Source organism: Amia ocellicauda, chromosome 6 (assembly GCF_036373705.1).
Source record: "Amia ocellicauda isolate fAmiCal2 chromosome 6, fAmiCal2.hap1, whole genome shotgun sequence".
Classification (NCBI taxonomy): domain Eukaryota; kingdom Metazoa; phylum Chordata; class Actinopteri; order Amiiformes; family Amiidae; genus Amia; species Amia ocellicauda.
The window spans coordinates 23,690,680-23,717,434 of NC_089855.1; the positions used below are offsets into that span (position 1 = coordinate 23,690,680).

The 26,755-nt window shown below is 34.2% G+C and overlaps 1 protein-coding gene across 3 annotated transcripts in view; it reads right to left on the minus strand.

The window, feature by feature from the left end:
• pcdh9 (protocadherin 9) overlaps positions 1-26,755 on the minus strand; it is a 246,869-nt gene that overhangs the window by 178,871 nt on the left and 41,243 nt on the right. For 2 of the 3 annotated variants that reach the window (XM_066706683.1, XM_066706681.1), the window contains exon 3: positions 21,078-21,179. The exons of the other annotated variant lie outside the window; for it this stretch is intronic. In XM_066706683.1, coding sequence (XP_066562780.1) covers positions 21,078-21,179 — 102 coding nt within the window. The remainder of the gene's footprint in view (positions 1-21,077; positions 21,180-26,755) is intronic. 3 annotated transcript variants of the gene reach the window in all.

Sequence of the window (26,755 nt, forward strand, 5' to 3'; positions counted from 1 at the left end):
TGTGGTATTGTCTGTGTATATATATAAATATGAGTATTGTCTACTAACTTGATTAAAATGAAATTGGGCTTTCATGCTTTATACTTAAAGAACACATCACAAAGAAAAGTATGGACACCCCTTATTAAGATAATCACAATAACCACTACTTCTCCTAAACTGATTCAGAGTGCATGAAATAAATGACCTCATATGATGGATTCAGATAATATTGAATTGAATCTCAGAAGATTGGGGTGAACAGTCCTGCTAAAACTAAACCACTGGCTTTAGGTCAAATAATTTTAAAATTGGGATGGGTTTAACCTTCCGGATTTCTTCATTTAAAACAAGTACAGATATTTAAGCTGTCTGCCTGATATAGGATCATGGGATTAGGACTGGTTGGGGGGAAAAATCTGATTTGCCCCGAGTATAAAAAGGTTTTTTATTATTATTAATAATATTTGTATTGTTATTTTATTCCCATCTTAAAACATCTATCCAACAACAATAAAAACAACAAAAAAGTCATATAATTGATGCTGCATTGAAATGTTTTTACTATTATTGCTAGATTGTTTTTCAGGGGGTTTATATACAAAGTAGTGGATCAAACATGTAGTATTTTTATCCCTATAGTGAGGCAACATTTAAAAAACAACAATGAAATAATAATAAATCAACAACAAAACTAAAAAAAAAAAATACATATATATATATTTTTTCACGAATTAACTCAAACAACACTTTGGATTCATGTTGGAGCTAAATTGCTGAAGGGTGTATGCATTTTACTTTTTCTCCAAAACAATGTCTAAAAGGGTTTATGTAAGTTTTCAAATCTGTTTTTACATGTTTTTATTGCTGTAGCTTTTTAGATTAAATGTATACTGATGTAAAACCACTAAAAATGGAAAAGATAAAAAAAAAAAAATGCCAACAGATGTCAGTCTTCAGTGTTTAATGAGTGAAACAAAGACTGTTCTGTAAGAAATGTCTTCCGGTAGCAGGAAATTCACAGAAAGCACAAATGACTGAGTCATTCTTGGACCAAAGTGGTAAAGCCTTGTTTTTTTACTAATTCAAATCTTCTTTTTAAGTTTGTCTCACACAGATAGAAGGCAATTTTTCAAGTGCTAAGGGTCTTTGGAGGGTTTTATAAAACATTCTTTTAATACTTCTGTATGAGTGACAAAAAAAAAAAAAATGTATGAGCGAGTGCAGTCCTTTCACCTCTTACTAATCATTGTGGAATGTGTGTCGCATAAACAAAACTGTATTGTGTGAAGGAATATGACAGGGTATTTGTGACCAAACCATTCAATCATCATTTTCCGACAAATGTTATTGTGATGTGTTGAATAGGTGCCTAAATTAAGCTTTAACATGCTTAAAAATTGATATTTTGTAAAATATGTGCTTTCTTAAAAACAAAAAGAAAGAAAATTACAAACCCATCCAGATAGTAATACAAAAACAGGGCAAAAAGCCAAAGGATTGTCTCTCACAAGAATCATGGTTAAGGAGGGATAGATCTGAGACAATGCTCAAACATGCCAATGAGAACAACAGAAATTATCCATTGACACATCAAACAATAGAGGCAAGTATACTATTATATATAACTGCATTTTGTATTGATTGTATTACTGCACTTTTTTAATGTCATAAAATGCTTCTTGTATAAGCAGTAAGTCACCCTGGATAAATAATGAAAATACTACAGTCACTAAGAGAAACTTTTTACCTACTTTTAGCAGTACAATTAATTGAATTTGTAAGTTACTGAACTAAAATTTTCATTAAAATCTGGTTGTCATGTCTCCTTAAGCCCCAGATTAATTTTAATCACTTCCAGAAGTGTCTTCATTTAATTTTCTTAATGTGTTATTAACATTCTGCACACTTGTGGATTTCTTTGATGTCCTACTTAAAATAACTAGCACAGAGGATGAGAAATGTGATATAACTGCCAAGGTGAGATCTTAAATGCATAGCTGTCCAACATAGTACATACAATGGCAATGATTATGTATGTATTTATAATTATGTATATAGATCTAGAAATGTATAGATATAGGTCTTTAGTTCAGAATAACATTTATCGAATTCTCTCTAGTCTATTTCCCTTTTTTAATATCAGGAACACATCTATATTATAAAACCTGTATTTGTATTTTCAACTTAAACAGCTATTTATGATTTCTTGACCTATCCTGTTTTAGATCAGAACAAAGATTAACAACATATACCATGGTACCACCATCAGCTTAGTTTGTTTGTTTCTATTCAATTTAGTAACAGAGACAGACCTAAACTGGGAGGGGGGGGGGGGGGGGGGGGGGGTGGACATAAATAAAAAAGAAAATCTCAAAATAACTTGTCAAAAAATATATTGCACATACAATATTAAAATAATGTGTCAACTCCTGCCTTCATTTTTGAAAAAGAAAGGTATTTTATCATAATTGAAACTTTTAATAATGAATGACTCGATTCCAAAACTCCAGTTTAGCAGTTCATATCTGTGTCAACGGCATTTTTGAAGACACAACATTCTAGTGGATATTACAGTTTTAATGAGCACCATGTTTCATACCAATTATAGAAGCAGGGTATCTCAAGGCCTTATGTTGGTTTGTTTCTTTGTTTTTCAAGCTTTAAGAAGCATTTGTGGTAAACTGTATATGCAAACATAATGTATATTGTTCAGGATAAGCCCATGCATAATATTTGTTTTTCAACTGTATATGTCTACCTAATTCACTTATACAGTCATCTGACTATTGTATTTATTTGGTGTCTAGAGATTCACCCTAGTTGTTTGTAGTCTGCATATGTGTTGCAGATTATAAAACCATAATCTAATCAGGATACAATCACTTTGGAGTTATCCTGAAAGCTCAAGGTTTGCGGAACTATAATAAACTGCTTGGTATGTGGAATGAAGAAAATGAAATTAAAATAGGCCCTCTGTACCCCTGAGATTGTATTCAGAATTTAAACATACTCAAGGAGATTACTTCAAAGAGAGCATTCCTATAGGGATATGAAGAATTTACATATTTTAACAATAATGCCAATCACTGTTTTTGATGAAAAAAGCCCTACAAATTCCTATTCTTATTTAAATAGTTTCTGTTTTTGTATTGTTTTTTTTTTCTTCTTTTTTTAGAACAATATATTACTGTGGAAGTATTTTAAATCCAAAATGAGTCAGCGGGGATGTGTTTGATAAAAAAAAGGGGAACAATAGATATCCCAAACTCATCTGGAACACATTCCCTGTACTTCATGTAATTAAAATAATGTACAATATTAATCTTTATTTGAATTCTGATCTTAACGCTTCTATCACAATGTATTGTATTTCATGAGACCTAGCCTCTGGGTGTTCAAGTGTGTACCACAACACATTATTCTTTTGGTAGAGCTGTCACCAACTGTGAAATGTTAAACCACAGCTCTTCTCAGGCACGAAGTATAATGAATGATTCATTTTCAGGGCACAAAATCCACAATTTATAATATGTAGTCTTGCTGAAATTTTGAAAACACTTCACCAATAATTTATTCGGTGCTATTATTCAAGATCTAAAAATGAAATTAAAACAACCCAAAAACACTGTATGACTTAAAAGTATAAAAGTATCCTAATCAATACCTTTTGAAAGAGTAAAGGGAATATATGTTATGGATTGGGATTGTTATGACATCTATATTTTAGGACATACATGATATAAGTGCTATTATGTGTGTGTGTGTAAGTATATAGAGATTTATATAGCTTGTAACTCTCACACCATAAATGCCAGATCTTACTGGCACTTTTTTCATGCACCTGTTAATGTGGGAAGTTGTTGATTGAGAGGGTGAGAAAAACCATGACTCTATAGAGTGAGATATTCACAGCGCGGTTTCCTGTTAAATGGAGTAAATACAATCAATATCGTTTGGAGACTATGGCAGCCTGTAAATAATGAGTTAATTGTGCAGTAGTAATAAGAAGGAAAACAAGTCGAAAAATGAAAAAGAAAATGAGTCATCTCAAGCAACTCGGCGATGTATACATTGTGATCTTTATGTTCCAGACATAAAATGATTAGAAGTGATAGAGTGACTGACAGATAAACAGATAACTAAAAAAAATAGTTATGGGAGGTTCATACATAATCTCCATTCCCACTGAAGCTATGTTTGGATCATGGATCAGTTATTGTTTTCTAAAGACATACCAACACAAGAAATTAACTGGGGGAGCACATTATATTAAGTGGGTCATTTTGGAATGTATGTACTGTGTTATTACCTATGTACCAAGTGTATTACAGTGTAGTAAAGTATTGCTACTACATAGGCAATGTATAATTCACACATTATGTTTGTTAAAGTACAATTGTTTTAGTTATAAATCACAACTGGATATCTAACTACCTACATTTAGAACGCACTTTTAATTGAGTAAATGCAATGTATGTTTAAAGCCATTTTAAATCATATTTTGAAAGTGGAATTTAGATTGTAAATGGAGTTCTATCTTCAAACTATAAAACGCATCTTAAACATGCAAAAATCTCAATTTGTAAGATACAAATTTGTTGTTTAAATCCAGTTTAATAAATTGTGAATATGTTATGTTTTTGGCTGAGATATTTAACCATTGTATCAAAAAGAAAAACATGACTTACAGGGTTTTAGGAAGAGCAATAGCAATCTCATCGAAGGACCTTAACTGATATAAGTAGTATAACCTTTCAATTATATGTAATGCACCAGGTAGCTCAACAATAAACCATCAAGACACACACTAAAATGAATATTATAACTCATATATATATATATATATATATTTTTTTTTTTTTTTTTTTAATCTTGTTTAAGGTTAAGTTTAAACCAGCATCGACACAGAGATCACGGAATATGGTTGCTTTCTATTTTCATACTTGCTCTTTGTGTTTTCTTTTCAAAAAGCAATGCACCTTCTCCGCCCACATGTATGCACATAGTCTTTGAATTACATTTAAAGAATACAATTTGATATAAATCAAGTCCCTAGAGGATAATCCTTCAGTAGAAAAAACAACTTCAAAGTCTTATTTCACCCATCCATGCTCATAAGTTAGGTCTTCAACAATTAAATATTAAGGCCCCTCTGGTTCTGGTTTTAGGTCAATAAACTGATAAAACCAGATAATGATGCCTTCAGAGAGCAATAGTTTTGGAAAAGCTGACCACAAGAGACTTCTCTTTTACCATTTCCTTTATTTATTAATTTTCTCCTGCACCTTGACTAAGCTCCAATCCCTTTAAATTTAATAAATTGAACCCATTTCAGAAAGAATCATAAGCTTATTCATAAAGCCTGCAAGTTTATCAAAGTCCAGATGGATTACAGCTAACCATAAACTGAAAAGAATTAAATGAGAGGTTGCTGACCGAGATGTATTTTCCTATCACATCTGTCAGGCATAACACTCGGTTATAAGTAGAATTCTTCACAAGCTAAATGGGAAATATGTACACAAAAAAAAGCTGATTAACTCTGAATTTTGTATACTTCTCAGATAGCCATTTTTAACATTCCAATTTTTACAAACACGACAATCAAGTATATTTCAATTAACTGGTGGTGCTTAACCAAAGAGCCAAGTTGAATGTCTCGGAGTACCAATCATTTTAAATCTGAGGTGTGAACAAGTTTCTTCTTTGTTGCCCAGGAATTTTCTGCATGACATAGTAACGCAATAAGTTATAGTTCACTGGAATGCATTCTGGGTGAAGTTTACTGAATTGCAGTACTTTTCTCTATTTTTTTTCTGCTAATTTCAGAGCATCTGCATATGTGCTTTACAATGCTAATTCTTAAGCAGATGGAGAATGCTGTTTTGAAAATGGCATTCGTTAGTTCCTTGCACGCCAGAGCCATAAAAACACAAACAACGCACTACGGGAAATGGCTGTGCTATTCACACTCAGGCTAATGAGAACTGCATGAAAACGTCTGAACTAATATCAGTTGAGTTCTTGAAAGCATTCACAAAGTCTCCTGCTGCTCTCTTATTATCCCCCACAGAGAACGCATATCCCTCAGCAAAAAGGTTTTAGTGCAGAAGCGAAATATACAGAGAAATATATAGAGCATTTCTATTCAGAAACAATATGCGAGAGAGAGAGAGAGAGAGAAAGGGGGGTGGTGGGCGACAGAGATACACTAATATATCTGAAGATGCTGAAAGAAGCCAGTAATACTGTTGTATGATGCGAGGAATGCATACTCAGTTTTGTTGTGAATGTACGTACTTAATAACTATTACTTTTGAACCCCTAGTGTGAGCCACAAAATGACCAACAGTCCAAAGAACTTAAATAATATTGAAACATATTGAAAAGTGTTTACACATGAAGTGTGTAGCCTAAATCAACCGCTATAGAGATACACACAAACAACATTCATAATCATCTATCTAGAGAAAGAAAGAAAGAGCTGAGCATGCATTTAACAATTTAATTATTTACATTTACATGATTTTATCTATCAGTTTCTCAAAAATATGTTTCCTGCAAGATTCTTTCAATATTAGAAGTGTCTGATTATTGGAAATCTATGAAAGGGGGGAAATAGAAAGATCAAACTAATGTTAAAATAAACAAAAGGAGCTAAAACCATCTTGAACCATGGCAACCATCCAAATTATATTTACAGAGACATGAAAATCAATACAAACACCAAAGATTGCTGAACCTTTTAACATTCATATTCAGTGATCGTGCTGATTTTTAATCTCGACCAACTTTGGCAACACTGCACATAAATTCTAGTAGTGATGTGCCCTCAGGCACAACAAGGAGAGTACTGCTGCACAAACAAAAATATGAAGGCATGGTGCTTAGGCTGGATATTGAAAATGTGTCAGGTGACATCTCTTTTTAGTACTGTGCTTTCCCGAAAATAAGCCAGAAAGAAGAAAAAGGAAGAAAAGAATTGACCTTGCATCCTTTAAGAGTGCCTCACACTACAAACCGATGAATCAGTTAATTACTAGCCTTGTGCACATCCATAAATTTGATGGCTGCCAATACAAATTCAATGAAAGAAATCTTAATAACGGTACAAGGAAAATAGACTATGTGCATTACGGTTTGAAATGCTGCCTTCTTACAATATCACAGCATTTATTTAGTGTGATGGCATTCCTGGAGAAAAAAAGTGCAGGGCCCTTTACGTGATACAAAGAGCTTGTTGCCCTGATGCATTCAAAACTCTGCTTTAAAGATTTGAATGGAATCTCAGAAACATGATCTTATGTTAACCAGGGGTAGAATTTCTACTTATTTTACAGAGTCCAATAGTTTCAAAAGTTGAATAGTTAAGATACCAGTAAAATATTATAAATATTATTATTATATTTCATAGCAGACAACCTTATCCAGGGCAACTTACAATTATTACAATATATCACATTATTGTTTCACATACAATTACCCGTTTATAAAGCTGGGTTTTTACGGGAAGAATCTAGATTCAGCGTCTTGCTCAAGGGTACAACAGGGATTGATCCCACGTGCTGCCCATATATATATACCCATATTCATTTTGTTAACATCACATGTTTCAGCACCACAAATATTTCTATGATTGATCAGGTGATTTGGAGAGCTCTGTTCAGCACAGCTATGTAGTTCCAGTTGCCCTGAAGATAACCACTGCACTAAAATGTTATGCCACCGGTGGGTTTAAATGATTTGCTGGAGATATCTCAAGTCAGTCTACCATGTCCAAAATAGCAACTGCAGTCATGTATGCTTATGGTCATGAGAGCAAACAAGTACACACAACTACTATAAATTGCACAGTAGCTACACCAAGAACACAAAAGGATTTTTGTTTCCAAATGTATAGCAAGTACCATCAGTGGAAGGTGATTCACTCATTAACAAAAAAGAATTACCATTCTGTAAATGTGTGGGCTGTGCGTGATGTTAACACAATTTAAAAAAATTACAAAATTCAACTGAGTGGTTGTGTGAGGACTTAAAGGTCATATCATAATGTATTATTATTATTATTGTGCCGCAGTTAGCTATTAATTTAGTTTATTGACTGGGTATGAAATACATGATTGTATAAATCTACTTCTTGTACATTTTCAACAACACTTTTTATAAATACATCTTTAAAAGCATCAATAAGTCCTTCCACTTGTTTGGCCATATGAATTAAGCTATCTTGACATTTCAATAAAGCCTATACCTCTTTTTTTTTTAAATAGAAAAAAACGGAACTGAACTAAACACCTGAAAAATCAAATATAGGTGTGTTCACACCCTGATAGCTTAATAACATACTAAGTGCTATTCAGCCCCTTCAATGAACACTCAAGTGTTCACAGGTTAAGAAAATCACAGCTAAATTTAGTAGTTTAAATTCAGTGTTGCCAGCAAGAGTGATTTAAGGCATCTAAGTGCATCTAAGCATTTAAGTGATTAAACCCAAAACAAATTGTTGTCTATGAAAAACAGAATTATGGCAAAATTAAGAATAACAAAGAAACGGCAAGATATCTTTAGTCAATTAAGTGGTGTACAAAAGTAAAGGACTAAAATGTTTAGCTTAAGGAGTATACCCTTACCCTAGTTTATAAAATCAATGAGAGCAGGTCATGAGATGCTTATGTTGAAATTGTAGTGTTTTTCATCAGGCTTTTGTTGTGCAGTCTTGTGATGGTAAACACAATACATTTGTCATATATGTGTTTTCCCTAAGATATGACGATATTGAATACATTCATTCAAGTAAAGCCCTCTTCTGTGCTTCAATCACTGAAAGTAGGCTAAAGCTAAATAAAAGATAAATGCTTTAAAATGACTAGACAGTAAATATTCAGAAATTCATCTTCTTAAGCTGCCTTTAACCAAAATGACCAGGTTAATCTTTCAAATCCATTTCTAATACTTTAGAAATCAATCCAAATTAAAGTATAAAGTATACCATGGAAGAACATTTTAACCAAAAGCATATTTATAATCATGCCAAAGTAAAATGCATGTATTTGTGTTGTTGTTTGTTGACCATAGCAGTCATGTGGAATTTATGTTATTGCAATACTATTACCAATGGTCCTGCACAACCTGGGGATTAAATGTTGCAAATTGCACCAAGATTATTAAAGGAAGCTAACATAAGCAATTATAGTTGATGCTTGACTGCTGGCAAGTTAAAAAAATAATAAAAATAAAAACTATCCCAGATATGAAACAAGAATTCTCCTTCTGGAGAATATGATCAAAATGATTAAATAATAATATATTGTTTAGTTCTAATTTTAGAAATACCTGTCAATGTGATAATTGTTTCATACTGGTTATATTGGCTGGTATGTGTATTCAAGTCTGCCCTCTCTAAGGGAAAACTGTTATATTCCTTTTACATAATATAGGTTTCTCATCTGAACACAATTTTCAAGATAACTGTAAAATGCAAGGTTGAGATTAATGTATTTAGTTTTTGTTGTGACACAGCCACAATCAAATACAATGATAGCTGAACTGACAAAAAATAATCACTGATTGCAACAACATATTATTCTTTTAGTTTGCTTCTTTGGTGTCTGTCCTCGGAAATTATACCTCACAATCTTATTTTTTTCAGAAACAGCTTCCATCTTATTTACCAGTTTCTATGCATACTGTAAACAATACAGTTTATGTAATATTATCACTGCTTATGAACTGTTTTCACTTTTTTGTTCATTTTGTTGTTGACATGGCTGTTTAGTTCCGAACAGTGTTTCATAAGAAAGAGCCTGCATCCATATATCAATCATGAATATGTCCTAATACTTTGCTGCACTTACATTTCCTAATAAAACTCCTCTATTACCTGAATGTTTCACGTTCCTAAACAGGTAAAGCAGGCACTGACTCTGTTAGCACTGACACTTTGATGTATGGTAGGTATAATGTTTCCTATCTCTTTTCTCTCCCACTGATTTGGAAACAGTAAAAAGTTCAACTTATAAGGCTGGGGATAACAAATAATGTATTAAACATCCGAAACCAAACTGCTGTTACAGAAGTTCATCCCCTAAAACCATGGACTCAAGTATATTGTATTATTCCTCAAATTGTATGAAATTATAATTGTAAAAGTAAAGAGGAGCCACCTACTGTCTGTTCTTAGCATGCTTTAATTGAACCTACATTTGTGTTTTCTACAAGTCCTGTCTCTAACGAGTTTGAAAAAGTAACTTAGGTTGACCTTATCTATGCCTTTTAGGATTTTATAAACTTCAATCAAATCCCATCTTTCACCTAGCCTGAAGAGATATGATTCTTTTAATCTGTCTTCATTGCACTTTCTACTTAGGGATTAGCCTAGTTGCCCTTCTCTGAGCTTTCTCAAGAGCAAAAATGTGTTTCTTGTAGTGAGGTGACAGGAACTGGGGGTCAGACTGTTGCATTACATAATCTGATCAATACAGTCTTAGACTTTCCTTCACTCTTTTTGATCTATTACATAATATCCCTTGTACTTGTTCTTTATTTCATTCCCACTGTTGAAGTAGTGTTAAATGGGAGTCCACACTAACTATAGTAAGCAAATCCTGCAAATCTACCCATTTAAAAAATGATTTATAACGATCAAATAAAAACCGGATGAATGCTGCTACCAAAAAAAGTTCTTGAAGAGGCGGCGCTCTGAACAGCAAATCAGCTTCCGGATCTATCTTTTGATAATGTGAAATGGTGAAACTGTAAATTCAATAGAATTAATCAAATAAATATATCCGCAAATATATCGGCTTTACCAACACCAACCACTGTATAAGAGAAAGAAGTGTCCAGCTATTTTCTGACGCTGGTCTGGAGAAAAGGGAAATCATGTCAGTGACAGAACACTGGAAAGAAAGTTCAATCCGCAGCTACTGGAGAGCAAATCCACAGGAAAGATACAATTGGTCCACAGTGGACAACTTCAGCAGGATCCAAAATTCAATCGGCTCCCTGCCAGATTGAATAATGCCCCGCCTCCAGCAACAAGTTCCAATGTAAAACGACAGGGACTGTTCAGACTGTAATGATACCAGATGTTCAGATCAACTATAACAAAGACTAGCCACACAATAGTAATTAAAATGAATAAGGATATATTTTAGCCAAATCAAAATAATCATTCCCAACCCCCGTGGGAGATTTTAACTTTCACCTGCAAGTGTAGATCAGACAAGCTGTCAACATTGATCCAGCGAGGTTGTTGCTATGTTGTTGATAGGAACTACACAACAAAACACAATGAATATTTTAATTTCCTTGTCCCCCTGGAAGAAAGTCAAGCTTCACCACAGTGAACACCACGCCCGTGATTAAGAAGCATGGGCTGTGCTCATATAAAACACACACACACATTTGTATTGTATGTACATTTCACAGGTTGAAATGTATGCTTTTTTTTGGTTTTAAATATTATTATTTGTTCTTTGCAAGTCAAATAAGAAAAATGAAAATGTAGAGATCCCTAGTTCTAGGAGTCCCCTTACCGCCATGTTCATCCAGGAGTGATTATACATATCTTAACCAGTTCTGTATGCAATTAGATCCTCTTCCTTGCATGTCCACCAGCTTGACCTTAATCACAGGCCCATGTAGTGCTTCATGAAAAGCTTGTTAATCGTCTAAGTAAATCATATCATAAGCACTCCCATCTTCTAACATCCTCAAAGAAGTCAAGAAGATTAATTAAACAGGATTCCCCTATTCTTAATTCATGACGGCTGTCTCCTAATATATTGATGCAAAACAGACTGTTACCTGGGCAGTCATTTACATATTACCTTCCCTGCCTGCTTTAGAACCATAAGAACAATGTGAGTCAGATTTGTTATTTTTGAGATGCCATAACCTTTATTAATACTTCTACCACATGTAGATCTAAAATATTATACAATTCTTAAGCACACAGATTGTCTTAAGTGCCATGTTGTTAACATCTTCTCTGGTAAACACAATTAAGAAATATTAATGTATTTATACTTCATTTTTCAATTGCTCATTAAGTTAATTACCACTAGCATTCCCTAATGTTCCAGTTTATTGTTTACCTGATAATTCATTTTCATATTATTGAGGGAAAAGACAATCTCGAGGATTATGTGTTACACCACTGGCAAAATATTTGTCTATGTATTCTTCCAAAGCATATGCAGAATTTTAAAGCATTTTATTGCATTTATTGCATCTACCTGCAGTATTACAATGTAGTTTTGCCCTGTAAACTAATTACATATTGTGAAGTGTAGATCACTATATATATGTGTGTGTGTATTATTACTTTGTCTTTGCAGTAAAGTCTCAGACTTGAATATTGCAATCAAGTAAATAGGCCTATGCAATACCAGCCTAAGTTCATAACGGGGACAGAGAGAGGGGGAAAAAAATATCAGCCACATGATTTATCATGTCACTTGAATCCCAGAGGGAATTAGATCCTCTTTATGTAGTTAGACAGTACATTTTGTGTTATAAATGGAAATAGAATACAAAAAGGCAAAATTGTAAGTTAAAGCATTACTACCAGTAAACAGAACATTTGCACTTTTATTAGCTGCCTTATATCTTGCAGCTCTGCTAGACCACATTTAAAAAGAGTCCCAATGAAACTATAGAACAGAATGCAATGACGATAATGCCCAAGTTCATAACAAAAGCCAGTGTTAAAGAATAGGAGGCAGAGGGAGAAGGCTTACCACCACAGGGGGAATCTAATCATTCATACAATAAAAACATTTCACCAGTGTGTTCGGGGTCCAAGGAATAGAAGTCATAATTATCCTAAGGGTATCAGGGGACCTATGCCCCTGTCTATCAGAGAGGAAAGTGCCTCCTGTCAGCAAGAGACATTGTCTAGAAATTCCATTTGGCCACCCCAGGGCCCTCATAACTGTGACCCTATAGTTGACACACACACAAATATATATCTCTGTATATACATACACTCACCTAAAGGATTATTAGGAACACCTGTTCAATTTCTCATTAATGCAATTATCTAACAAACCAATCACATGGCAGTTGCTTCAATGCATTTAGGGGTGTGGTCCTGGTCAATACAATCTCCTGAACTCCAAACTGAATGTCTGAATGGGAAAGACAGGTGATTTAAGCAATTTTGAGCGTGGCATGGTTGTTGGTGCCAGACGGGCCGGTCTGAGTATTTCACAATCTGCTCAGTTACTGGGATTTTCACGCACAACCATTTCTAGGGTTTACAAAGAATGGTGTGAAAAGGGAAAAACATCAAGTATGCGGCAGTCCTGTGGGCGAAAATGCCTTGTTGATGCTAGAGGTCAGAGGAGAATGGGCCGACTGATTCAAGCTGATAGAAGAGCAACTTTGACTGAAATAACCACTCGTTACAACCGAGGTATGCAGCAAAGCATTTGTGAAGCCACAACATGTACAACCTTGAGGCGGATGGGCTACAACAGCAGAAGACCCCACCGGGTACCACTCATCTCCACTACAAATAGGAAAAAGAGGCTACAATTTGCACAAGCTCACCAAAATTGGACAGTTGAAGACTGGAAAAATGTTGCCTGGTCTGATGAGTCTCGATTTCTGTTGAGACATTCAGATGGTAGAGTCAGAATTTGGCGTAAACAGAATGAGAACATGGATCCATCATGCCTTGTTACCACTGTGCAGGCTGGTGGTGGTGGTGTAATGGTGTGGGGGATGTTTTCTTGGCACACTTTAGGCCCCTTAGTGCCAATTGGGCATCGTTTAAATTCTAGGCCTACCTGAGCATTGTTTCTGACCATGTCCATCCCTTTATGACCACCATGTACCCATCCTCTGATGGCTACTTCCAGCAGGATAATGCACCATGTCACAAAGGTCGAATCATTTCAAATTGGTTTCTTGAACATGACAATGAGTTCACTGTACTAAACTGGCCCCCACAGTCACCAGATCTCAACCCAATAGAGCATCTTTGGGATGTGGTGGAACGGGAGCTTCGTGCCCTGGATGTGCATCCCACAAATCTCCATCAACTGCAAGATGCTATCCTATCAATATGGGCCAACATTTCTAAAGAATGCTTTCAGCACCTTGTTGAATCAATGACACATAGAATTAAGGCAGTTCTGAAGGCGAAAGGGGGTCAAACACAGTATTACTATGGTGTTCCTAATAATCCTTTAGGTGAGTGTATATCTATATATAAACTGTGCTTCCTTTATTACAGAAAGAAAAACACAGAAAATATTTACATTTTTACATGGCATTTTTTAAATTAATATTGTTATAATTAAATATTGAAGTGAAAAATAAATTTGGTTACAAAAAATATATATACGTCAAGTTTACAGCCTATAAAAAAAATACTTCTTTGTTACAAACTTTACAGTATGTTGGAATTATTAAACAAATTGCAGATGCAAAACACATTATCACAAAGGGATTTACACACACCATTGTGGAAGCAATTTTTGCTATGGATTCTCCTTGATCAAGAACATTAAAATGGAAACCTTTCGTGTCATAAATTCTACTTTCCTCTAATGCCCTTTCTGTCAAAGACAGAGTTTATGACTCAAGGATTTGGCAGGCAATGCCACTACAAAGCAATATTTTACCACATCCATCTACAACAGCTAATAGAGTGCATTCCTTACCATTGCCTAAAGGAGTGCACAGTTGTCCTTGGCAACCATAATAGGAAAGAAAACTTAATTCAGGTAGAGAACCATACCTGTATTCTTCATCAGAGTCCTTATATCCAACAAACAGGGGCAAGAGTATTCCAAGTGTCACTAACCTCACTAACATGGAAATTACATACTAAAAATACTTACAGATGAGACGTTGTTTCTGTAGTCACATTTCAGCAACAGCAGTTTCATAAAACATGGCAGCACTAGCTATTAAAATTAGTCTTTTATTGAGAAACAAAATGTTTTGTATGTATTCAACACCATATCCAAGTATGCACTGAGAATGGATAATTACAGTGTAATAAAAATGCAGAAATAAGATATTTAAAATGCATCTCACAGACATTGTTAATCAGCTAATATATATATTTTTTTACATTATTTCCCAAAAGATTTAGATTATGGTGTAAGCTCTCATACCATTGTTCATCACAGTATCAGTATATTTACATAAATGAATGGCTTTCACCATGTATATACTACGGGGTGTTAATGCGAAACAAATGTCCCGACTCTAAACAAATGTATTGGATGATGTTTATGTCCCTATTGTAGGGCATATAGCTTGTGAATTAACTAAAGTAAGGTTGATCTTTTTTTACCCATAATATGGTAGTAGGCCAGATGCAGACACAAATATCTCACATCAGACGTGTTATCACATATTGCAAATAACAGGCTAATGCAGAATCCTGTGGTCATTATGTCATTTGTATTTCCAGTAGTCCTATATAGCACTGCACAAACCACTTATTTTATGGTGGGTATAAAGAATCCATACCCAGGCAACGACTGAACTCCATATCTTGTGTTATTTTACTAATGTCCTTGCCTGTGGATGAATGGAAGGCATCTGGTCAGGGAGACCCAGCTATTTACTTAACATTAAGATATGGCCAATAAACATCCTAATTGCAGTTGTTTATTGTGTCGAGAAAATTGCTAGCTTTTTGGGATACAGTGGCTTTTGTGCGACAGCCTGTCAAGTAAAATCACTTGAATAATGGCAGAAGTATTATTCAAAACCACAAAAGCCCTTTGAAATCATCCATGATGGAAAGCGTTGGAACACATTAAAAACGGCAAGCATTTCATCAGTCTGTCGACTATTGTGCGCAGTGTTTTCTTCAAAGCAGCTAGGCTGTTATTTTTTATGTCAGAAATATTTCATATTAACTGACATTTTATTGCTTTTTATAGGTTCTAATGCATATTCATATTATCTTTAAGGCTACAGCAGACACTCATTTTCCATTGTCATCAGGGCTTGAAAACTCGGTACTCCCTTCCACAATTCTGCCGATATGGAAATGGTCATCTCCAGCCGTAAAAGCCTATTGATAGTCAGTCTGCATTTCAAGCGGCAGCACAGGACACCTCTCCAATTGTATCTTCCTAGTGCCCAGGGAGAGAATTATTGAACACTAATAGAATAAAACATCTGTCTGATAACTAAATAGGCTGAGTCTGGTTGATACTGCTGTCCTGAAATGACCAATAATGAGGTTTATTTCCCCAGGGTCATAGGGATGTACCTCTGTGAAGACATGTGTTTGCCTTCTTCTAACATTACAATTCTTCTGGGATCAAGGGCAAACATAAGACTTTTTCAATTAAATTAAACAACTTACTCAATAAAGATGGTATGGTGACCCAGAAATTATCTTTAGTAAATTCCATTCCCCCATTTAAATTATCATCACATTATTGCTACAGGGAGACATATTACAAAAGGAAATACAATCAGAAACTTTATACTTTTACAATACATAGTAATTGAATTATGAAGCTCTATGAAGAGATGTGTACACTGACTTTTCAATAAAGGGGTCGAAACCTCCTGTGCTGGGAAATTCAGCCAGTGCTGTCCAATATTTTTAGAGACTCTTTTAGGGCCATATTAATAAAACATGTATCACTGTGCACGATTAACACATGTTTTTCCTTACAGTGCAATTGAAATAAGTAATGAGGAAGTGTCAGTGTAAATTTAAGTTAGCAAAAGCAAATGAAATGCTTCAGATTATTTTTTTCTTTATAATATTTCACAATAGTGGTAAATTTAACAATATATTCATGTTTTATTAATGTTTTATGCCTCCCTTCAGTTTGGCACACACCTAGAACTTTGTGTTTGTCTGCACTTGTTAACTCATTGTACCACGATGTATTCTTATTGTATTTTGTACTGACTGTATGACTGCACTTTTAAAATGTTTTAACATTTTTAAATGTTTGCTAACATTTAATTTGTGAACAAATAAATATTATTAACAAAAACAACAAAAATATTCAATATACAACCACACTATTTCTGTGCAGTTACTATCTACTTCTTCATTGCATTGATTTAATTGCATCAGGCAATTTTGTCATAACATAAGGATTGCCACAAAAACATTTTCTACTATGAATCAGACTTAGATACTTGGAGTTTCGAGGCAGAGATGTTAGCCATTTAGATATGCAGACACTGTTGGAATAAGCTTGATTGTTCTAGGTTACATTTTTGTATTGTCACTTTTCACCAACCACAGTCTTTTTGCTTTAATGAATTAAATATCCTCCAAAGTTTTATCTTCCGGTCTTACAATTTCCAGCTTCCGCAAAAGCCATAGACACTTCCACTGGACTTGACTTCCATTGGGTTATCTTCTGTTATAAGAGCTTTGAATGTTAACATAGATTAGTTTGGTTGAGGACCAAAAAATGCAAGCTTGACATTTAACAAACTTTCATTCAGACTGATCACAATCTTTAGAAATGTGTGATCACAATTTGTCGAAGGGCGGATTCTAGTTTGCTGGCACACGTGACAGAGCTGTTAGCACCTTGTTTGTATTCTGCAGGGTGACTGGTTTTGGGGAAGGAAACTGATTTTAATCTAGACAGAGTATTTCAGTTACAGAAGGGATTATGTGTTGTTTACACAAGGGCACTTAAAGGCCATCTTGCAATACATATAAATTCCTCTATTTTATGGAGCTGCCTGGCAGAAGGAAACTTTAGAGGTTGCTTTATGAAATGAAGTAATGGCACTAGCTTAAATGTAATAACTGATTGGAGAAAAGAATTAATGCTATGCAACTATACAGCCTTGTGTTTAACTGCTCTGAGTCAGAGTCCCCTGAGAGAAACCACTCTCCAGAGTGATGCGTTAAAACAACTTTATCGTTATGTGAAAGTCTGTCTCTTCCACAGACAATATACCTCCCTACATACTCAAAGTAAACTATTCACAAGACGCTAATATGAAATGTTGATTTACCAATCAAATTGAATTGATGGTATTCTTTAGATATCAAACCCATCAAGTTACAATTGGGGCATCAAGCAAAGACAAAATTGTAAAAGCTATGCCAGCCACATTTGCCCCAGTTGTTTCTCGTAACTTGAATAATGGGTTTGATATCTCAGTGCTGGCAAACTTTGTCCCAGTAGTTTCTTGTAACTTGACCTATGGGACTGATATCTCCACTTGGCTGGGGCTCAGATAGCTGGGGCTATTTTTGTAACTTGAAGTTTTTTCTCGTTTAAGTTTTTGGTATAGCTTGAGTATATGCTTCCAAAAATACAAAAAAGTCAGCAAATGTGGTGGCTGTAGCTGTGTGTGTGTTAATATGCTATGAATGATGCACTATAATACACCTACATCTCTAAGTATTGTGACATTTTGAACAATGGCGGCTTGCCAGCTGTTATAGCATTCTCACTGCGAAAGGCCTTACAACTACTAGCATGAAAACATGTCTCATCACACTACTATATCTGGAAGGCAGTACCATGGACACTAATGCAACACAAAATCTGCAGTGTCCAGCCCCGAGTTCCAGTTTAAATCCAATTTAACCACCCTGGGATGCTCTATAATGCCACCTGAGGGGCAGATTGGAAAGACTAAAATATACTGAACTTGGCAGGTATCTGAAGGACAAATGGCACATTATTACACCAGAGGCCAGTGGAGTTGCAGAGCTTTGAATTGTTTTCAGCCAAATATGGGACTATGTCCTAAATGTAAACCTAGTTGCTCTCCAAATATTTCTGTTGTCTCTTGAGCACGTATATTAGACTATTCATTTGCAAATGTTATTTTGTGAAAATTGAATGAACTGTTTAACATGGCTTGTGAGTTCACCATATTTTCAGTTGATTAAACAATGTGGTTGATTAAACTGTTGGAGGTAACAAGTTGTGCAAGACACTAATTTGTCAACACCAACAGATGCCTGTGGTCTTTTGTTTAAAACCTGGATACATTTATTGTAACTATGTGCAATAACTCTAACAGATCAAATGTAAGTTATTTATATGATATATTGAATAAAACCGGAAGAAATAAACACAACTCCAAAGAGTTAACATTTTATGGGATGCTATACTTGAGTTGTTACCGAATATTAAAATATATGTAAAGAAACAGATTGAGTTTTGCATTAGGTGTGTACCAGACTATGTAAGCCTCTATATTATAAAAAAAAATCCTTTGAATTTGTAATATTGTCCATGTTTTTAAAATAATGCACATGAATGGAAAAGATGAGGATTAGCAATCAATAAACAACCCCAGTCCATCATAGAAAATGCATGCATTGTAAGCTTATGGAATTGAAATCAGGGTAAAAAAATACAGTGTATCATCTGCAGACTGCTGCATTGCATGCGATATTGCTTGTTTTTTTAAGTGTGTGTATTTTATATTATTTTTTGTAAGCTACTGTGGTCTAATAGACTTTGGATTGGTAATAATGTTTGTGTTTGGAAGATCACTGATCTGCATAAATACAATATATTGTACGTGAATTAATTAAGTATTGTTAGTACATGTGATGTGTTGCTTGGTAACCAAATTGTGTTGTTAAATTAAAGGAAAAAACAACATAAAGTGTCTCAGTAAGGTGTTGGGCCACCACAGGCCACCAGAACAGTTTCAATGCTCTTGGCACAGATTCTACAAGTCTCTGGACTCTACTGGAGGGATGAACACCATTCTTCCAAAAGATATTCCCTCATTTGGGGGTTTGATGATGGTGGTGGAGAGCGCTGTCTAACACGTCAGTCCAAAATCTCCCATAGGTGTTCAATTGGGTTGAGATCTGGTGACTGTGAAGGCCATAGCATATGATTCACATAATTTTCATACTCATCAAACCATTCAGTGAGCCCTCGTGCCCTGTGGATGGGGCATTGTCATCCTGGAAGAGACCACTCCCATCAGCACAGAAATGTGTCACCATAGGATAAAGGTGATCACTCAGAATAACTTTGTAATGATTTGCAGTGACCCTTCCCTCTAAGGGGACAAGTGGACCCAAACCATGCCAGGAAAATGGGGCCTGCTCAGCATTTTTATACATGCCACAGAGCATGATAGGATGTCAATTGCTTAATTGTATCATGCAGTACACCTGTTTGGAGGCATCTGCATTCATTATGTTCCTCCACTCATTTATTCAGGTTTTTCCTTTAATTTGTCACCCATCGGTAGTTGTGTTGGTATGAAGCATCATGTTATGATAAATGCTGTGAGGCTTCCCTCATTCGCTGCTGTATAATGGCCAAGCAAAAAGCAGTATAACTCCAGTTTCGTTCAGTGGGTCCATTTGAATAGCATAAGCAATCATCACAGGTACTGCAGCTACATAACTGCAAAGTTTCACATTGATAGCTTCAAAACTGTTGGAGAAGAAACCAGTCTGATATTCAAAATGGTTATAATAATAAGGAGAAGTTGTGGATTATGTCTTGTGGAATAAATGGTATGCTGAACATTATAATATTCCGACAAATGATAATACTGGTTAAATCATAATTGATTATATTCAAGCATTTAATTTCCCTTACAAGTAATACTTCCTACTTACTGGCCTGCAGAGGAACTTTACTGGAGTCTTTTTTTCTCCCATTAAAACACATAAGCAATCCTCCTTAGAAACTGTAGATTGAAATTTGGACCATAATCAAATAACTGTAATCTTACAAAATGAGTAGGAAGCAATTTAAAAAGAATCTAGAGGAAAAAGGGCTTTTCAATTGATCTCAATGAGGAAACTCATGAAGAAGAAATTCTATCATGAAAAAGCTGTGAATCCCTTGATGAAACCTTAAAGTACAAATCATATATTTTAACTTACCTATAATCTGCAACACACTTTAAGACCAGTAGTTTTGTTTTTGTTTTTTGTTTTTTTTTGCATGGGTAAATAACAACAACATTCGGAGGCCATTTGTCCTCACAGTATTATGGAAAATAACTGAAAGGTGAACTGTATTTTTCATTACATTTGTGTAAGGGATATACAGTATAAATGTGCAAAACAAAACACTGGGTGGTGTTAAAACAATGAATATCTAAAAAATAAATGGACCATCAGTACTCACTAAGGGTGTGCACGGGGTCCAATATTCAGGATTCAGTTCAGCTCGGGATCGAAGGTCCAGATATTCAGGATTCAGTTCAGTTCGGGCTCGGGTTAATGTTCCCTTTATGGAAAATTCAAGAAAACCTGGTTAACTTTGGTTATTTAATGTATGAAACATTTTGAGTCGTGAGGACAGCTTGCGTGTGGAGACATGTCAGGCAATAGGAAAACTGGTCATTTTGAAGTTTGAAAAGGATCACTTCCATTGCGAGTTAAATCTTTATTGCATTTGCATATGTTTACAAACCTGAACCAGCTTAATGTGAGTGCTTTGTAACTCTATATTGCACAAAAAAAACAAAAAAACTCTGACACCTGTAACTGTGGGTTGGTGCACAACCCTATGACTGTAATAGTGTTGATGTTTATAGATCACAAAGAAAACTAAAAAAAACTAAAAAAACATGTTCAGTTCAAATGGTTCAGTCAAACTACATACCATAATCCAGTTTTAGTACTGAGTGTTTGAAGTTACAGATGGTCATTGCCCATATACTGCACTGGATTATGTAAAGTAAGCATCAGAATATTAAGAACATGATGGCAGTCTTCAGTCTTTTAAATCCTTTAACTTTGGGTTTACATATCCTGTGTCTTGTATAATAAAGAATGCAGTCAATCTCATTTCCATATTTAAATTAAATAATCTTAACAAGACTACTTCTTGTAAAGAAAACGACCAGAACACTCCTTGTTTGTATGCAAAACTCATGGTCTGGTAAAGCGGTGCATAAATATGAGTTTGTCTGGGAACCAGTGTAAACCGGAATATTAAACAAGCTGGTTGCAGTTCATGGGATTTAAACAGATATAAACCGGGACGAAATCTGTGTGTGTCTTAAATTGGCTATAATGGCTTTGGTAAAAATACAAAAAAAAATATGAAGGGTATTCAGAATTTCAACACACATTAAAGAACTCAAAGACACAATCTCCCTAGAATGCATTTTGCTTCAGTCATTTCCGACAAGTTGTCTCCCCTTATTTCACTGGAATTTGTGCATGCATGCGCCCAATTGTCCAATTAGCTACAGGAATGTGAAGATATATAAAACAGTGATATCTATATACATGTGTTTGCTGAGAAACACTGTTATTATAATACTGGTTCTGCTGTGAAACTGAATTTTTAGGTCAGTTACAGATACTACATGTATGTACTTTTATGATTGATTAAAATGTGAAATAAAATGCAGCATCAGAGTAAAAAGTAGATGAGACTAGAGAATATAATTGTATTCAACACTACTATCCTTTTAGACCAAACAACCAAAATACACAGAAACAGTATGTAAGTGGATTTTTCTTTTTTAACATAATATTAGGATGTCACTTCCCTGGTAATAAATAAGTCATTCATTTCATATCCTAATATTTGATCATATTAAACTGTGTGTGTGTGGTCTGTGTTACGAAAATGCAGTATTTGTGTTTGCAACCTTCAAAAATGTGTAAATAATAATACAAAAATTAAAAACATTAGAGAAAGCAATATTCAATAAATAATAATATATCAGAATAATATGTGTTTCTAAATAATATCACTACTTTATGTGCTTTGATTCAATTGTTTAGATGCTGTTAAGACACAATTTGCAAGGTTTCATGTCTAGCTTACACATGTTTTGACATTTTGATTAAAGATGCTGTTACATATACCAAGGCTTACAAAATGCACAAAAATGTATGAGTTTTGAGTTTATTTTGCCGAAATAAGACAATATTGTGTTTCCTTTTGGCATATGAAATATCTATTTCTTGCAATTTTGTTCCTGGAGATTTGCTATTCTAGAATCCCCTTTTCAATTTACACCTTGGCCTTAATGATTAGACCAAAAATCAACTAAAGTGAAGATGCTACCCTGAGATGTATGATGTATGCTGTAATTATCTGCTGATTTACAATATCACTGTGTGTAATGAGGCTATGCCTCACACACCCCTGAGCATAAATCACTGTCTTCTTGTGCAAATGGCCAAAACCATAATGAACTTAGATAGCGAAGGATACTGACTAATATCTTCCTAACCCCTGCATTTGAACGCATACTTGAACTATTTTCACACTGAGAGCTGATTTCTGAATGTAAACCAAAAAAAAATCTCTCACCCAAGGTTGGCTTTTTGTCTCTTTCTATCATAAATCAGATAGTAACTGCAGACAGCCACACAGAGAAGTTTAATTAATGTCACAGTGACCTATGCAGTTTGCCAGTTAGCACAAAAGCATATCAGCGATCTTATACTTGTAACAGTCTATTAGATTTGAGCAGTTGAAAGCAGGTTCTATTAAATTCCACACACTTTTTCATAGTCATGGAAAATGTTTATCATCTGTGTCCACACAGAAGAAGCTTGAGAGACCAAAATTAAAATTAGCGATTCATTAAATGTTAATGTTGAAAGCAAATCAGGTAGACGGAAACCTGCAAAACAAAGATCAAAAGGAAAAATGTTCAGATTTCCCTATTGTGGAATTATTTGGCCCTAAAGTCTGTTCTCATAACAGTGATAAAAAGCTATGTCTTTTTTAAAATCTTTCTGAGTAAATTAAATTTAGCTTGTTGGAATATTGCATACTCTTTCAGGTTAATGTCCCGTCTTTGCTTTAAATTCCTACTTCTTAATGATTTTGTCTTATGGTATTTGAATTCCTTTACATATCTAATTGTTGGTCAAACTTTTAAGAACTGCACTATACAAATACAAACATTCCTACAGCTCTTATATTGTGTATGAATGTCACCTAATGCATAGGATTATCAGTATTTAAAAAAAATAAACTAATTTCAGCAAATGGAAAATCCTAACTATGAATATGGCAGAAATTACAGAAACAGAAAAGCAACTTATCAAAACCAAAACATCTCTGGAGCAAGTTAATAGACGTTTTCCAACATTGAAACCTGAGGACATCGGCTTAATAGAGGGACTGACATTCAAAAAGGAAACAAACAAATAATACAAATAAAAAAAATATACAAATATCAACAAATGTTGATTATTAAAATGTTTAAATATTTCTGTTTTGAGATCGGCCACTGTAGGTCAGTTACATCAGATCCTCGACCAAACCTATTTTACACGGTGAGAAGGGGGTTGATTGTTATATTTAATGCAAATAAATGCTTTATGCACTATAAAGATATCTATATATCTAATCCATACGTGTGATTTATAAGTTAATATGTTATGTAAAGGGTCTCTCTTATTGTATATCAGGTGCCAACAGCACAACATGACATTTCTTTTGCGATAGCAGACACCCTTCACGCAACGTATTAGCTCTTTCATAGGAAGCACATTCCAGTTACATTTTGATAGTTGTCATATGTGTTATGCCTTTTAACAAAGTAACCTACATCATTTAACAAAAAAAAGTTTACTAGGTAAGGAACTCCTGATAATGTAACCATTCTAACATGCTGAATAAATGAATATATTTTAAGTAAGGGATTTAGATATGAACATACTTGAATATAATATATTACACATTTTCCACTTCAAATAAACTTTTGTTTTGAGAGAAATCATAAGCTACTCTGCCGATTTTTCACAGCTCCATTCAACATTTGAATAATGTAGCAGTGGGATGAAAGCACTATAAAAAGAATGGGCAAAGTCATACTTTGACCATGGTATTTAAAAAAGTGCTAGAACTATAAAGTGCATTTCTCTGTTTATTAGTGGGAATTGAAAAGTCGCTGGCTGTGTTCAAATCTGATTGGAAGGGCACAATATCATATAAAAGAAGAGGACAAAGATATGACTCCAGAACACAGACAACTAATATGAAGTGACATTATGGGAAATAATCATTCCCATTTCCTAGAATAATTCCTGCACTCACGATAGGAATTTCATTTTAATGCCATATCCTCAAGCCATTCAAAAATTACCTGGATAGCTGACAGAAAAAACAAGGGCAAGAGGACAAGTTCAATAACCAAACACCAGTGTGCTAGCAACATCATTATATGAACAGTAATAGCATTGACATGAGATTTTTATTATGGCATGAAAACTGCAGAGCCTTTGCGGTCATTATTTTGATTAGAATGTATTTATTTATATATTTTTTTTCAGTGGTGTATAGTTTCAGAACTTGCAAAACTATAAGCAAGTGAAAAAAGATATCTGTGATATTGCATTACTTCTTTACTCCTTTTCAACATGGATTGTTTTGATAATGTACACTATGATTGTAAAGTTGTTTTGATGTCTTAACTCACTATTAAAACTTGACGTGTCTCAAAATAAACACTTATGGAGAAACTATATAAACTGTAAACATTCATAGTAATTTAATCCGTTGTTTTAAGGTCAATTTCAGTGACAGAGGTTTTCATTATAATTCAAGACAGAGCTGTGTAACATTATGTATTAAATCTCTTAACTACAATAAACTCGCTGCTGTATCATGTGCAATCTTTTTCTGATTGAAGATCACAATCAAGGCACTAAAGCTGCTTCATTTTTTTCCATTTTGTTTGACCTAAATAATGATACAATTCTAAAATTAAACGATCACTATAACAATATTAATTAAAATGTTGCCTTTTTAAGACTTGACTTGACTTTACATAGAAAAACACTCAATAACAGATATATAAAGGACAAGTGATAAATCATTTATAAACAAACACACAGGTTGCATTTATTCATATGTACATGTGTACTAATAATTGACAATACATCCCATGATAACCAGGTCTTTTATAATATTTAGAGCCTTGCAAGAAAATATTCCATTTTGGAGAGCACTGACAGCACTGCGACTTTGATTGATACCAGATATAGAAGAATTAGAGAGTTAACAAGGCAATTGTAAGATATTTTTGCTATTATGCTGCAATGAAAGCACACTTTCAGCATAAAAACAAATAAATATCAAAACACACCTAATTTATATCCCTGCTACTTTGAAACTGCAATGTAATAAATTGACTTACAATGTAAAACTGAAATAATGGCCATTATTTTAGCTTTCTTCCTGTAGCTGCTAATCAGAATGCAACTACTTATAGTCAACGTATCTTCTTAATTCACTGCTGTTGCTTTGCTTTGAAACATTAATTACGTGTTTTTGTTTGTTTGTTCTGGTTTGTTTGTTTCTTATGCAAAACATTGCCATACTACAGAATAGCATTTATACAATGAGAATGTTAATGAGATATGCATGCACAAGGGTCATACATATCTCCAGAATTCCCACAAATATCTGTCCCATTGGACTCTCACTGTACACTTTTGTACTTTAACCTCCCTGCGCAAACAAAATGATATAATTCTTTCATACATGGCTTACAGCCCTAATCTGTTCCTGTCTCTTACACACCATGATGTCTTGGAATCCATATTTAAACTTCAATGTCAAGGTGAATATGTCTATGCAGACCTTTGCATTGAACATCAATGTAAGGATCTACAGCTTTTGAAAATACTTTGATAATGTCTATACATAGCAGACTCACCTCACAAAAATCCTCAACTCGATTTACAGGATTTGGTCATTGAACTGGGAAAGAATGCAAAAAACATATATATATATATATATATATATATATATATATATATATATATATATATATATATATATATATATATATATATATATATATATATATATATATATTG